Source organism: Malaya genurostris, chromosome 3 (genome assembly GCF_030247185.1).
Source record: "Malaya genurostris strain Urasoe2022 chromosome 3, Malgen_1.1, whole genome shotgun sequence".
Classification (NCBI taxonomy): domain Eukaryota; kingdom Metazoa; phylum Arthropoda; class Insecta; order Diptera; family Culicidae; genus Malaya; species Malaya genurostris.
The window spans coordinates 33781423-33796521 of record NC_080572.1 but is presented as its reverse complement, the minus strand read 5'-3'; the positions used below and the strand labels follow the sequence as shown (position 1 = coordinate 33796521).

Here is a 15099-nt window from a genome sequence, read left to right as displayed (position 1 = left end):
CACTACGACATTTCGCAGATATTCTCTGGTAGAAAAATAAGGTGTATGCTTTTTCGATGTGACCCATTTCCGCTTCGAACAAGCGAAAACGTTATATTTTATCATGATGGTTATCTCTAACTGTCCTTTGTAAGTAAATAAATAACTTTTCACTTTACAGCATACATTCAATAGTTGACGTACACCAATGTCGTCCATTTAACTATATCCAGGAAACAAATAAAAATGCAAAGGAAAAGGGTATAGCGTGATGGGTAAGTCGATGCCTTTCACGCAGTCCACCGGGGTTCGATTCTCAACCCCGCACATAGGATCAGAAAGCTTTTCTGGTTCGAAGAGGCGAATGACCTTAAGATTAAAACCTCTATAATCGAAAAAGTGGTGAAATATGGAAACGAAATCCTAGAAATTATGAATAAATAAAAATTGTATTATTTTTTGTCTGTAATCAACATTTGTTTGACAAATAAATAAATAAACAAATAAAAGTAAAAAACTTTATTTCGGTTCGATTCATAATTTTGGATTTATTGCAGTTCATACTTTTGGCTTAATTACTACCAATAGGTGAATTGAACAAACCTCGCTGTTTTCGTATTTCATTATTAATTTACTCCATCTCTCTTGTTCTCTTTAACTAGAAGGTACTTTCTCACAATCACATGAATTTTGGCACGACTAAGCGCACTAATTATAACAGCAGTTTGAATTGCACTGCAATTCTCTCACGTCCGAGCCACATTCTATTCGTATTTTCGCCAGGCGTTGAAATTGCTAGTTGTGGACTAAATGTTTGCTGTGTGTTCATGAGACCCACTGTGCCCTACAATTCAGCATTCGGGCCATGTTTCTCAAGCTGCCACCGTTACTGTGAATTCGCATATTTGCTGTACATTTCTACAGTAGAGCTTGCAGACAGCAGGAGTACAGAAGGTAACAGCGGTTGTCTGGATGAGCGCGAATCAATTGTTTCTCTATATAATGTTTGGTACACTACGATTTCACCCGAAGTGACAATTGCTATTGATGTTACGATATGTGTAAAGGGTTAACAATGTGTGTGATTAAATTACATCGGATTTTGGGGATTGGTATAACACGTACCTTTTCCGAGAACGACAAGGATGACGGCGTCGCGACAGAAACACCGGTTGGCGTTCCGGCACACGGTGAATTGTTGACCGTTCCGATTTCGGTCGTGGTCGTAGTTGTCGCGCCTCCTCCGCCCGTCACTGACTCCGCTGCAGTAATTGATGCTGCTGTGGCTGCTGCTGCAGTTGCAGACGGTGCGTCCTGGATCGTTGCGGTGGAGGTACCGGCTGTTGCTCTACCTCTACCACTAGCTGGCGTCGTTAGTCTGTATCGATTGGCATGGAAACTTGACCCGTAGCAATACATCAGCACCATCGTCGTTGGAAAGTATAGTGCACAACTGGACAGAATCCGGTAAGAAGATTTACTGTAAAACGGTTCGCACGCTAGCAGACCGGATTTGTTGAAGTAGTATCCTGGTGGTAAAAATATGAGAAAGGAAATCCTTTTAATATATATGGGGGACTCGGGCATTTTATCTCGAACAAATCCAATTACTAAACTGTTACCCAAGAGTAACATTTTTCGGTAATGGCCATCCGTTAAATCAGAAAAGCTTCGAGCTTGAAGTTCTAAACCTACACAAAGTGTATTTAATTAAAGAAGGATTTTTTTTGATTTTATGATTCCTAAAATTGTCTTTATGACTTTTACAACAATTAAAAAGCTATCCCACTCGATATATGATTCAAGTATCTAATAATCCCCAACGTTTGCCATTCTGAGATCTCATGAAAATCAATGACAGCAATCACTGCATTTAAAGGCCAGTTGCATATATTTATGCCATCAATAACACCCATTATTTCGTATTTTGGCCACTCTAATATGTTTTGACCAGCGCTCATATTTAAAAGCATACCAAATATGTTAAAGAATAGAATAATCTTTCAAATTCTGAAACACGATCTACTTCATTTTGATTACATACAGAAATATGTATGCCGGACTAACATATATTAGATTGGCCAAAATACCACCGTTACTTTAGATACAAAAACTTAAAACTTCAATTTCTATTAAAAAGAGACAAGAAAAAGGATAGCAAAGGTAGAGACTCTGAAAAACAGCAAAGCGATAATAAGTTGAAATCTCGGCAAAAACAACTACGCTCAAGCCTTTGCGAACCTAATGCGAGCAATCAGTGAATCAAAGATAATAACGTGCCTTGATAAAAACCGACGTTCCGATACTCTGTAATGAACAATGAAACGGGTGAGGGGCGAGCAAACCTAAAGAACAAATAAATTGATCAATTGATATTGGCTTCAAAAAGAGCAATATTCGACCTACAGTTAGCGAAGTTGTAAATAAATCTCAACTTAGAATAGGTACAAGAGCTGCAGTTAAACAAATCTGATACTGCCATATACTCAATGTTCCTTCCTAAATTCGAAGCGCAAGTAACCTCATTTACGGCAGAAAATAACGGTATATAACTGCTCGCAAATATAAATCCAATCTTTTGATTACTCCAAGCTGGACATGGAGGAGGACATGCTTTATAAAGTTTGTGAAAAATTGTTTATCGTTATATGTAGAAGATTATAGATTATATGGCCTCTGTGGCAAAACACGTTTTTTTGTTGTCATTTGCGATGAACACGATATGTAATAAAAAAGAATCAATTAATTCCAAATTGTAAGGTGTTCTCGATATAACCAGGTCGCGAGCGGAGGATTTTGAGAAAATATTTTTTTTTGTTTGAATGACAATTGACATTGAAATAAAATCATTTTCTCACTTCCTATAATCACCAAAAGATTGATTTTTTTTCTCAAGCCATGTCAAGTTTAAAACTCCTGAGTGTATGAAGGGCAACGGTTTTTCGTTTGCTTAGCAGTTTGCGCTAAACTGCCAGGTGGCTTAACAGTTCAATATAAACCGTCATGTACTGACAAGTCGAAGACAAAATGTAAAGAAAACCTTATTCGGTTATGTACCCTAAATGATTTCACTTACCTTTCGGTAGCACCAGTAGTCCAAAAAACGTTAAACAAAGAATCCACGTAATGCTCAGGATTGCTACACAACCCTGAAATAGTGAGAAAAGAAAATGAAAACATGAATATAACAAACGTCGATCGTAAATTCATATTAATGCAATATTATAAGCCCCTGTTTGTACCACTATGATATATTATCATTGTTTTTCGAATACCTTTTTTGTTCTTATGAGGGTATACACAAAGTTAAGAGAAAAAAGTTTGCTAAGTTTGTTAAATTTTTTTAGCAAAAAGCAAATTTATTTGAAAAAGCGAAAGAAAATTTGTTGGTAATACTATCAAGTTAAGGAATCTGCAACTACAATTCAAAGTTACAATATTTCTGAAAATGAACTTGAAGCCTTGCTTTGCTAGAAAACAAAGATGTGTTTTACATTTTAAAAAAGCTATGCTTTGCTAGAAAACAAAGATGTGTTTTACATTTCAAAAAATCGGTAAATTTACGTCTTATGAGATCGACAGTAAATTCTTGTCTTATGATAACCCTTAAATGTACGTCTCTCGTTTGGCACGTCCGGAAGGACTTTGAACTTTGATGCAAATTATAAGTGTATAAGCTTAACGGTTTATGTTGAACTGCAGGTGGCAAAACAGGTTATGCACTGAAGAGTCTAAGATGAAACTAAAAGATAATATACATAGCTTCAAACAGGAACATAGTTCATGTTTATAGAAAGAAATAGTATGATTGCGAAAACAGAATTCATGCATTTATAGGTTAAGTGCTGAAGCATGTGAGTTTACATATCATTCAGTCATTGGGCGAAATAAGTTCTTCTGAATTGTGTCATATGTGGTACCAAGTAAACACCATAATAACCTGGCCAGCAACACTCAATATCCTGCTGAAATATGGCATCGCATATGTATATCTGTCGTCTACATTGATTGTAACGACATTTTAAGCATAAGATAACAAAAATACTCGTTCGGCGGTTCAGAGTATAAGTATAAACGTATAAGCTCGCCTCACAAACCAGTAGTATGTTCGATTCGGTGGAAAAAATTGGCGTCAGCAGGATCGTAGATACACAATAATTTTGTACGCTATAAATGTATAGCAAAGTCTTACCAAAAAATAACGTCAGATAGCGGATGTAGCGTTGTGTCAAGACGACGCTTTTTACATTGCCGAGCCTTTACGTTTTTAGAATGAAGCAAACGTGCTTAATGTTCGCGAGAACCCGACCATCACCATATGTAATTTTCAAAATATGCAGTTTTTAAAATATATGATATGGAGTTTTCAAAATATCTGAAATTCACATTAAAAATATAAAAGTGAATTGTATAAAGAAACAACAATTTTTCATAAAGGAAATAATGTTCCCATGGGAGCTCCCGTAAACAAATAACAAAAAAAACTACATCTAGCGTCATAGAAAAGCGTTCCAGAGTTCTGTTCCAGAGAACTGCGTTTGACATGCAATAAGCGACGAAAAACCAAAAATACAATGGATTGCTTGAATTTTCTTTTGGGATCGTTCGTTGTTTGTTAGAAATGGTAGAATTGATTTAAAAATTATTTGTGGTCACTTTAATATTGTGCATAAAACATTTGATTGAAAATCAGGAAGTTAACAGTTTGTACGGCTTCGTAATATTTGTGCTTTACGTAGAGAACAATTGATTAGATGCAGTACTCGTTTGTAGGTATGATACACAACTTGAGATTGGGCTATAGACCTTTTGACAATTTCTGTCTCTGCTGATGAGACAAACAAAATATGTTTTGTATAGAAAGCTTAAAATTAGACCCATATTCTGATGTTGTTTTAACTTACTAATAGTGGTAACGTACGACTGATACCTCAAAAAAGCCTTGTAAAGTCTTAGCATTACACATTCCTTTTGTGGTATTTGACCTTCTGTTTGAACAGACTTCGCAACCGATTCATAGCGTACAGAATCATTGCATGGCTAGTACTACGATCCTACTGACACTAAGAATCCTTTCAGGTTGAGGCTCGAACATACGAAAACTGATTTATAAGACCAGTGCCTTATACATTGAACCACCAACCCGGGAGACCCCGGAGATACCTCAAAAACGAGTTATAAATAAAAACGCAATGAGCGACACTCCAATGCTCTTAATACGAAATTTTCTAGAAAGCTGTCACATCTACAGCACACAGAACACAGTGAACAAACGAACAGATACGGATAACTTGCATGCTGTATACGCTGGACTGCTGCACTCGCTAAAAAACATAAAAAAATATACAGAAGAGAGGATCAAAACAAACAGTGTGTAAGTAGTTTTGTCAAAATCAGACACATACACACACAGTAGAGTAGCACCCAAGTCCCTGCTAGGCCGCCATGTTTTTGTGACCATCATCTTTTCCACAAAGACGAAAACAACGAAGAAGTAGGGTAACAGAGGTATTTTGGCCACTTCATATATTTTGGCCCACCTAACAAACTATATGGATTCAATCCATCTTAGGTAACCCATGTTGCATCAGTTTGAAGCTAATCACATTAAATTACCTATTGCGGAAGGATTTTTCAAAGATATTAAAACATTTGGTGGATATTTTTCAAAGTGGGCCAAAATAAAATCGATCCTAAAGCGGGCCAAAATACCTCTGTTACCCTATATAAGTTCGTTGTTGCTAAATATCTGTGATATTCAGCTGTGAAAGTTGTTTATTTTTATATTTGATTATAGATGTGATATCGTTATGAAACGTGCGGTGCCAAATTGTAATACTGACTTTCACAATCGATGAAGTGTTGTATTTTAATTCATTTTGTTTACTTTGCTCTCACTGACTTGCTAGCTTTGAAGGTCCCTAAGGACTAAGATGTTGGTTACGATACCACTAGCTGAAGCGCCTTATTGTTGCCACAGGGCTGGTAGCACCAGATAACGTTCAACAGATAGTATGATGAAACGGACATTTTGATTAAATTGTGCAGTGACACCGATAGTGTCTGTTTTTCGGCTCGTCTAAAATAAACGTTATAGTTTATTATTTCGCAAATTACAGTAGGTACGATAAAAATTGTACAAGATATTTTCACAACATTATAAAATAATTTGTTTTCACTATAGTTGTAGGTAAAGTATGACCACTGTATGTTCAGCTAGAACTAACAGACAAAAGAACACCATAATTGTCTGTAAATGTTAAACTGTTTATATAGATTGTAATTATGAATGTAATTGATACAATAAACATTACAGTTTCCTTGAAAAAGGTCCAATAAGGACCGAAACGTCGAAAAAAGAGAAAATAAAGGAGTTTTTAATTTATACAAGACTGAAAAGCCGATACATAACCTTCAAATTTCTATAAAAGTACACTTATTGCCTTTCTCATATAGAAAGTTTATACAATCACCTGGAAAATTGACTAGTGAAAATTGGACCAGGGGGCTAAGTGTGCTATATCATTCGACAGTTTTCATCGAGCTGAGCAATGTCTGTGTGTATAAAAAAACAAAGTCTTGGCATTACATTCCTTCCTTGGAATTTGGCCTTTCTGTTTCAACAGACTTCGCAGCCGATTCTTAGCGTACAGAATCATTGCATGGCTAATACTATGGATCCTATTGACACTAAGAGTCAGTGTGTATGTGTGTGAGTATTTGTCAAATAATTTCACTCATAAAATAAAAAATCTCATAGTCCCACAGGTTGCTATTGAATTTCAACATACTATCATAGGATAAAAGCGAGTTTAAAATGGCAGACCGCTAAATTGCCATTTAGAGCGACTATGCAAAAAATGATAAAATTTTTCTAGATTTGGCTCAAAACTGATTCAATTTGTAGGCTATATTAGCTACTTACTAAACGAACCGAATTCGGTTATATTGGTTCCAAGTTCCCGGTTCCAGAAGTACCGGAAATAATGGTCAAAACTCTAAGCCATGTCCGAGAAAAGTTAGTGCAAAAAGGACAAGGACATGAGCACAACAACATATACACACATACGCACACACAGAGCTTTTGCGTACTCGACAAACTGAGTCGAATAGTATACTCGCCCTTCCGGGCCTTGGTTCAAAAGTCGATTTTCACAGTGATTGCATAACCTTTCTATATGAGAAAGACAAAGAGAGAGAAAGACAATTTTTTTTGTTACTAATAATGTAATATGATAAACATGATTTTCCTCCGAACAAATACATTGGATTAATACGGGATGTTTGCAGTATTTTAAAAAATATTATCAGCAACAGTGCGTTATTTCATATTCATTTTATATTGATTTTTATAAAAGCGCGACATCTCTCTCCACTTTACCCTATACTATTAACCCAGGACACTTATTGAAAAAGTTTAAGTCAAAAATGCAGATAGGAGTTTCTCACTCAGCAATCCAGAAAACGTCAAAAGATTGTAGTAGAAATTATACTTCACACAATAATGTTATTTCTAATTAAACATGAACAATTAACGATCGAACAGTACTGTATTTTCTATACATTTTAATTGGCATATTTTGAATATTCTAACAGTTTCGATTATCGACATCTCTAACACATACAAAGTAGCAGACACTAGTGTTCAATTGAAAAGATTCATTAGAGAATTTGCTTTATTCAAGGACATGAGCAATTGTCAGAGTTTGCAATTCCCTAGTGAGGTTACTGTCATACGGTGTTCAGCATGTAAAGTGTACCTGCCATCGAGTAGAGACAGTAGAATCTTAATGGGACTCCTCGTCCGGCCTTCATTCATCTACAATGCTCATTTTAACGAGCAGACCGGATGCAAAGCGGAGTCTCATAATTTAATTGGAATAATTATCAACGACACCTCATTAGTGATCGGGCCCCAAGCTGCTGCATAAGTGATTGGAAACCCTGATGGTAATACGATATACTCGTGGCCGGCGCAACCGTTCTTTTCTAATCGATTGTGGGGCCGGTAATAGGTACGGTGATAATAATTGAAATTGATGGTTTGTGTGCGAAGAATTCGTTTCATATAAACCTGCCAATTTTGTTCTCGAAACCGCTGTCTGAAAGAATTCCCACAAAGCACAATAAATGTAAGCGACGGTTTCAGAACTGTTAGATGTTTACTTGGAGTCTTGCTCAAAGCTAAATTTCATCGACATCTTAGAACTTATGCCTTATGAATGATATAGTTAAATGAAAAAAGTTGTCATTTCGTTTACTTAACAACTACTACAACTACTAACGTAAGAGAAGCAAATGTGTGTCGAACATGATTATGCAGATTAGGCCTCGTATTGTGTGATTGGAAAAGCACATTTTGCTTTTATCATGTGCAAGATTTCTCCATTTTTGCAAAATATTTCAAGATACTTCTGAAGCTTTATGAACATTTTTAAAACTTCGATACATCCCACAGCTGTAATATTAGTTCATATTAATTCCAATTCAAATAAACAAATTTCACAATCAATTAAAAAAAACTCAACTTGAAACATAGTTCATGTTGGTTTGTGAATTAGTAATACTAGCAGTGATATAAACTACTTTTAAATCGTCAGTTGATTTCGAAAATATTGTACGTCAGGGAAACGGTGAGTTGCACATTCGTCACGAATATGTGGCCCTTATTCCCGTTCTCACTTCCACTTTCACATTCACTCACGAATATGTGGCCCTTATTCCCGTTCTCACTTCCACTTTCACATTCACTTCACTTACATGACACTTCACTTGATTTTACCTATTACCAGTATCTCGCATAGTAAAGTGATTCCCATAGTCGACGCAGTAATTTTTTTTCTTCAAGTGCAGCAGAGCTAGACGTGTCATACTGTTCTAGGACCAAACAAGAAAACTGCATAACTTTGAACATTTCATTTTTTTTTTCAATGCCATGGTCTTAGAAATGCATATAAAACGTCGAGATGTAGTATTTCTAAAAAAACACCAGAAACGAGTTTTTTCGAGATAACACCAGCGCGTCATAGCTTAGTACATTCGCATAAAAAGGAGACATGTGTACATGTTTCATGTCTTTCCAAATACTCATTCGATTTCAATGTCATCCAGACCGGATAGATTTTTGACCAGTCGTACAACCTCAAAGAAAATAGTTTCAATTGTTCCAACAGTGGTCATAAACCGACCACAGTTGAAGTTCACCGAATACCATAATTGTTCGAGTGAAGTTCTTCGAGGAAAATATTTGAAATACACCGAAACCTCCATTTACGAACTAAACGGGGGTTCGTAAAAAGAGGTAGTTCGTGAAAAAAAGTTTACGTTATTTGGGATTTGGTTCGTAAAAAAAGTTTACGTTATTTGGGATTTGGTTCGTAAAAAACATGCTTAATCCACCTAGCAGTGAGATGCTACCTTTTTATCAATCCGCATGTGATTTTTGCATGAATATTCTTCGGTGTTTCAGTTCTCATGACATTATTTTAATGACCGTCGAATTAAGCGGCAATTTTAGATTTTATTCACTCATTACTCTGTAATATCGAAACGGCAAATCGGATCAAATTTGAATCTAAAAGTGTGACAATCGATTGAACATTCCATGATATGTCGGAGTAAGTTTACGGTTTACGGTAATTTAAGGTACTTCCAGGGCCGGTATTCAGGAACCAGCATAACCCAAACCGAATCGTATGGCCATATGACGAATAAATTGCAATAGTTTTGAGTCCAACTTTTAAGCTTTTCGGGATTTCCATTTTCTATACCGATTTGAATTTAAAAAATTCATCATCCTGTAATTCCAGAATCGGAAGTCAAAATTGGATAATATTAATTAATTTTGTCTTTGTAGATCTGGCTTTTCTTTTAGAAAACGATTGAGCTTTGAGAAACGATTCGATACTGGAACCGGAATTCGAAAATCGGTGTAGCCGAAGTCAGGTAAATTCACCTGAGTAGCTGTTTAGTTTACATTTGTTTCAAAATGTTTGAAAATCAGTATAAACATCTTTGAGAAATCGTAGTGCGAATTAAATCCGAATCGAAAACTGAATACCACTGAAACTGAAATAGGTTTATTTGGTTATCGACTATCCAAATCTGCAAACCCGATAAACCTGATTAATTTATGTGAAATAGACATTTTCATACTAATCATACTGTATCCCCTAAACCGGAAGTTGGATCTGAATGAAAAGCAAGATGTTTTACAGGATCTTAAAACTTTTCATTTGAATTTTAGATCGGTTCAGCCATCTGCGAGAAAAATGGGTCCATAACAAGGGGAGGACGCTTAGAACAATGTGCCAATCACACATAAACACAATGCGTTGATGCATTTATCAATATTGGCACTTTCGTTTTCATACAGTTGCACAGTTGCGGCACACAAAGGGCTCAGTTTTGACAAGTAGCTGTTTCATGGGGCACAGAGTGGCACACTTAGACTCACAGTATGTCACGTGTTTTTTTTTAGAGGCACAATATAGTTTGTGTTAAGCGACTCTCCCCTTGGTCCATAATTTTAATATCGTTTCACATATCATCCTGTAGTTCCGGAACCAGAAATCGGATCCAAACATAATTCAGGAACATTGTTCAGGAGCATACGACTTTTCATATGAATCTGAGTTTGTAGAAAACGGTTGAGTCATCTCCCAAAAAAATTGAGTGAAATTATTTGTCACACACGCATTTGCCGATCTCGACGAACTGATTCGAATGGTATATGGTTGTTATGTCCTTCCAGCATTTATTGCTGTAAGTAAATCAATATAATTATGGAATTGCTTTCAACTGGAAAACGCTGCCATCATTTGGTTTACATATGGCATATTCGAACGATTATGTTGCCAAAAACGAACCGTGCTAAAATCGGTCCGAGGCAAAATGTCATGAAAAAGTATACTGTACACAGTCTTTTTGGTATTTAGAAACAATTGTATGTAACAGTATTAAAAAATCGTGTTTTACGTTGCTCCCAAGCATCGCTTTGTCATACAGCGCTCAAAACTCCTACTGCTGGAATAGGGGAAAAAGTCGCTTGCACAAAAATATCGATATCTCCTTTAAAAATACACGGATTTTAACAATCTATGGCTTGTTGGATAGCTATTACCGTGCGAAATCTAAGTCTGGAGACATATTCTGTTTTCAATGTCAATTGTGACAGATACTGTCAAAAAACTGAAAATTTTGACATAAAACTTCGTATAACTCAAAAAGTAAACATCAGATCTCAAAACCATTCAATAGCGTTCTGGGTGACGGGGAGACCTTTCATTTGCGACTAGTTTGATCAAAATCGGTCCAGCTATCTCTGAGATCTCGACCTCTTAGTTGACAACACACATACAGACACACACACGGACATTTGCTCAGTTCGTCGAGCTGAATCGATTGGTATATAACACTCGGGCCTCCGGGCCTCGGAAATTTTTCTAAAGTTTGAGCGAATTCTATACCTATTTTTTATATATACAAAAAATGGTAAAAAGCTTACGTTATTTGGAATTTACTTCGTAAAAAAAGTTTTGTATGATTAATGTGGAAACCGTCCATCATATGGTTATTTTCGGAACGGATGTGAAGAGTAAGTGCAAGAAAATGATGTTTGGGCTCGTTTCAAAATCCAAGATGGCGGCTTCCGTTTTATTGAGATTGCCTAAAACCCCTAACAATATGGGTATCTACGGAACGGAATTGATTAGTAGATGGAAAACGATGTTTGAGGTAGTTTTGAAATTCAAGATGGCGACTTACGGTTTATTGATATTCCTTGAAAACCCTTACAATATGGATATTTTCGGAACGGGATTGATGAATATATGGCAGACAATGATGTTTGAGGTGGTTCTTAAATCCAAGATGGCGACTTCCGTTTTCTTAATATTTATTGAAAACCCATACAATATGGGTATTTTCGGAACGGAATTGATGCATAGATGTCAGAAAACAATGTTTGAGGTGGTTCTTAAATCCAAGATGGCGACTTGAAAACCCTTACAATATGGATATTTTCGGAACGGGATTGATGAGTAGATGTCAGAAAACAATGTTTGAGGTGGTTCTTAAATCCAAGATGGCGACTTCCGGTTTTTTTATATTCCTTGAAAACCCTTATAATATGGGTATTTTCGGAACGGGGTAAATGAGTAGATGTCAGGTAACGATATTTGATGTGGTTCTTAATTCCAAGATGGCGACTTCCGGTCGATTGATATTCCTTGAAAACTCTTGCAATATGGGTATTTTCGGAACGGAATTGATGCGTAGATGTCAGAAAACGATGTTTGGGGTAGTTTTTAAATTCAAGATGGTGACTTCCGGTTTGTTGATATGGATATTTTCGGAACGGGATTGATAATTAGACGTCAGAAAATGATGTTTGAGGTGATTCTGAAATCCAAGATGGCGACTTCCGCTTTCTTGATATTTCTTGAAAACCCATACAATATATATATATATATATATATATATATATATATATATATATATATATATATATATATATATATATATATATATATATATATATATATATATATATATATATATATATATATATATATATATATATATATATATATATATATATATATATATATATATATATATATATATATATATATATATATTAGGAACGGAATTGATGAGTAGATGTCAGAAAATAATGTTTGAGGAGGTTCTTAAATCCAAGATGGCGACTTCCGGTTTTTTATATTCCTTGAAAACCCTTATAATATGGGTATTTTCGGAACGGGGTAAATGAGTAGATGTCAGGTAACGATATTTGATGTGGTTCTTAAATCCAAGATGGCGACTTCCGGTTGATTAATGTTCCTTGAAAACCCTTGCAATATGGGTATTTTCGGAACGGGATTGATGAGTAGATGCCAGAAAACAATGTTTGAGGTGGTTCTTAATTCCAAGATGGCGACTTCCGGTTGATTGATATTCCTTGAAAACCCTCGCAATATGGGTATTTTCGGAACGGAATTGGTGAGTAGATGTCAGAAAACGATGTTTGGGGTAGTTTTGAAATTCAAGATGGTGACTTCCGGTTTGTTGATATGGATATTATCGGAACGGGATTGATAATTAGACGTCAGAAAATGATGTTTGAGGTGGTTCTGAAATCCAAGATGGCGACTTCCGTTTTCTTGATATTTCTTGAAACCCCATACAATATGGGTATATTAGGAACGGGATTGATGAGTAGATGTCAGAAAACAATGTTTGAGGTGGTTCTTAAATCCAAGATGGCGACTTCCGTTTTTTTTATATTCCTTGAAAACCCTTACAATATGGGTGTTTTCGGAACGGGGTTAATGAGTAGATGTCGGAAAACGATATTTGAGGTGGTTCTGAAATCCAAGATGTTGAATATCAATAAACCGGAAGTCGCCATCATGAATTTCAAAACTACCTCAAACATCGTTTTCCGACATCTACTAATCAATTCCGTTCCGAAGATACCCATATTGTTAGGAGTTTTAGGCAATCTCAATAAACCGGAAGCCGCCATCTTGGATTTTGAAACGAGCCCAAACATCATTTTCTTGTACTTACTCTTCACATCCGTTCCGAAAATAACCATATGATGGACGGTTTCCACATTAATCATACAAAACTTTTTTTACGAAGTAAATTCCAAATAACATAAACTTTTTTTACGAACCAAATCCCAAATAACGTAAATTTTTTTACGAACTACCTCTTTTTACGAACCCCCGTTTAGTTCGTAAATGGAGGTTTCGGTGTATACACACTGCATGTTTCCGACATCCTTGTATCGGACGGCTTGTGGTCGCACTTCAAGCAGCGCCAGTACGGCCGCTTTGATTTCTGCAGTTTGATGATGCACCAGTTACATCTTTATTGCGGAATGGATTTGCTACTTACCGGCTTGAACAGTTCCATCTATGAATCCCCTGTACCAGCAACTGGTGTTGGATGACGAAAATATAATCCTCCGTGGGTATAGTAATGCGCTGCAACCAAATTTCAGCCTTAGAATACTGAGAATAGCACATCGGATTTCGTGATGACTCAAGTTTTCGACATGGAAAAAGGTACCCTCAAGGGTTTTATCGTTCTTTTTGAAACAAATTATACGATAAGATGGTAAGAAAATATTTTCAGAAAATCCATGGCTCCTTCACAAACATAAGAGATATTGAACTTTGAAATTGGTCACGTGTGTAATGTTTGCATTCGTACTTGGCATTCTGAAACAAGCGGGTCGAGTTGGAACAAAATCTATCTGAACCAGGTCATTACACGAAATAGCACAAATGACGGTCTTGGCTCTCAAGCTGTGCCCTTTCTCATCGCTCACCACGACAATGTCCTCTTTAGTACTTTCGGCTCGAGTGATTTGATGTGAAAACGTTATATTTTTCACACCAACTGTTTCAACTAGTTTCGTCACTAACTCGCTCCACCCGTCAAACGGTACCAAATAAGTCTCGTTTTGCGTGAGTATTTCGTATGCGTTCCTTATTGACGACAGAGATCGACAAAACCTTTGCCAATCTGTCACACTTGATTCCTCTTGACAGAAACCACAGATGATTTTAATCAAAACCCGAAAAAACCCTTTCGAAGCATTCAAGAACAATTTTCGCTTCAAAAATACATCCAAACTCGTGGGTTCTTCGATGACAAATCGGTTCGAACACAGAGCATCAACTTCCGCCACTAACCGGTCACATTCGATTTTGGCGAGCTTACCATAAACAAGTCCGTTGAATGGTGTCACATCACGGGTGGTACGGTTGCAAAAAGGATCAGTTAATAGAGATGCTTGTCCCATTTCCACCAACGTAACATCAAGCTCACGACAAAGTTCCATTATGTGAAAAATATCCACTGTAACCCATCGTGACTAAAATCCGTTTAGCTGTCCACCCAGCGAACTTTCTAGGAGCTTAAAACGAACATTTTGGCATTTTTCTTGAATGCGTTTGGAAGCACAGCGTCCGGATAGGCCGGCTCCGATGATGACAACCTCGTAGGTATCGGGACTTTCTGACATGAATTTTGTGCTATTAAAACTGAGGAAAATTTGTCAAGGAGTACTGGATATTTATATGAGCCAAATATATGAGTCAA

General features: G+C 36.4%; 1 protein-coding gene and 1 pseudogene across 2 annotated transcripts in view; both read right to left on the bottom strand.

The window, feature by feature from the left end:
• The window catches only part of LOC131437820 (trace amine-associated receptor 1), a 149846-nt gene that overhangs the window by 20851 nt on the left and 113896 nt on the right, over positions 1-15099 (bottom strand). For both annotated transcript variants that reach the window (XM_058607423.1, XM_058607422.1), the window contains exons 4-5: positions 3056-3128; positions 1105-1508 (exon numbers count right to left, since the gene is read on the bottom strand). In XM_058607423.1, coding sequence (XP_058463406.1) covers positions 1105-1508; positions 3056-3128 — 477 coding nt within the window. The remainder of the gene's footprint in view (positions 1-1104; positions 1509-3055; positions 3129-15099) is intronic.
• On the bottom strand, positions 9007-15046 carry LOC131437821 (uncharacterized; annotated as a pseudogene).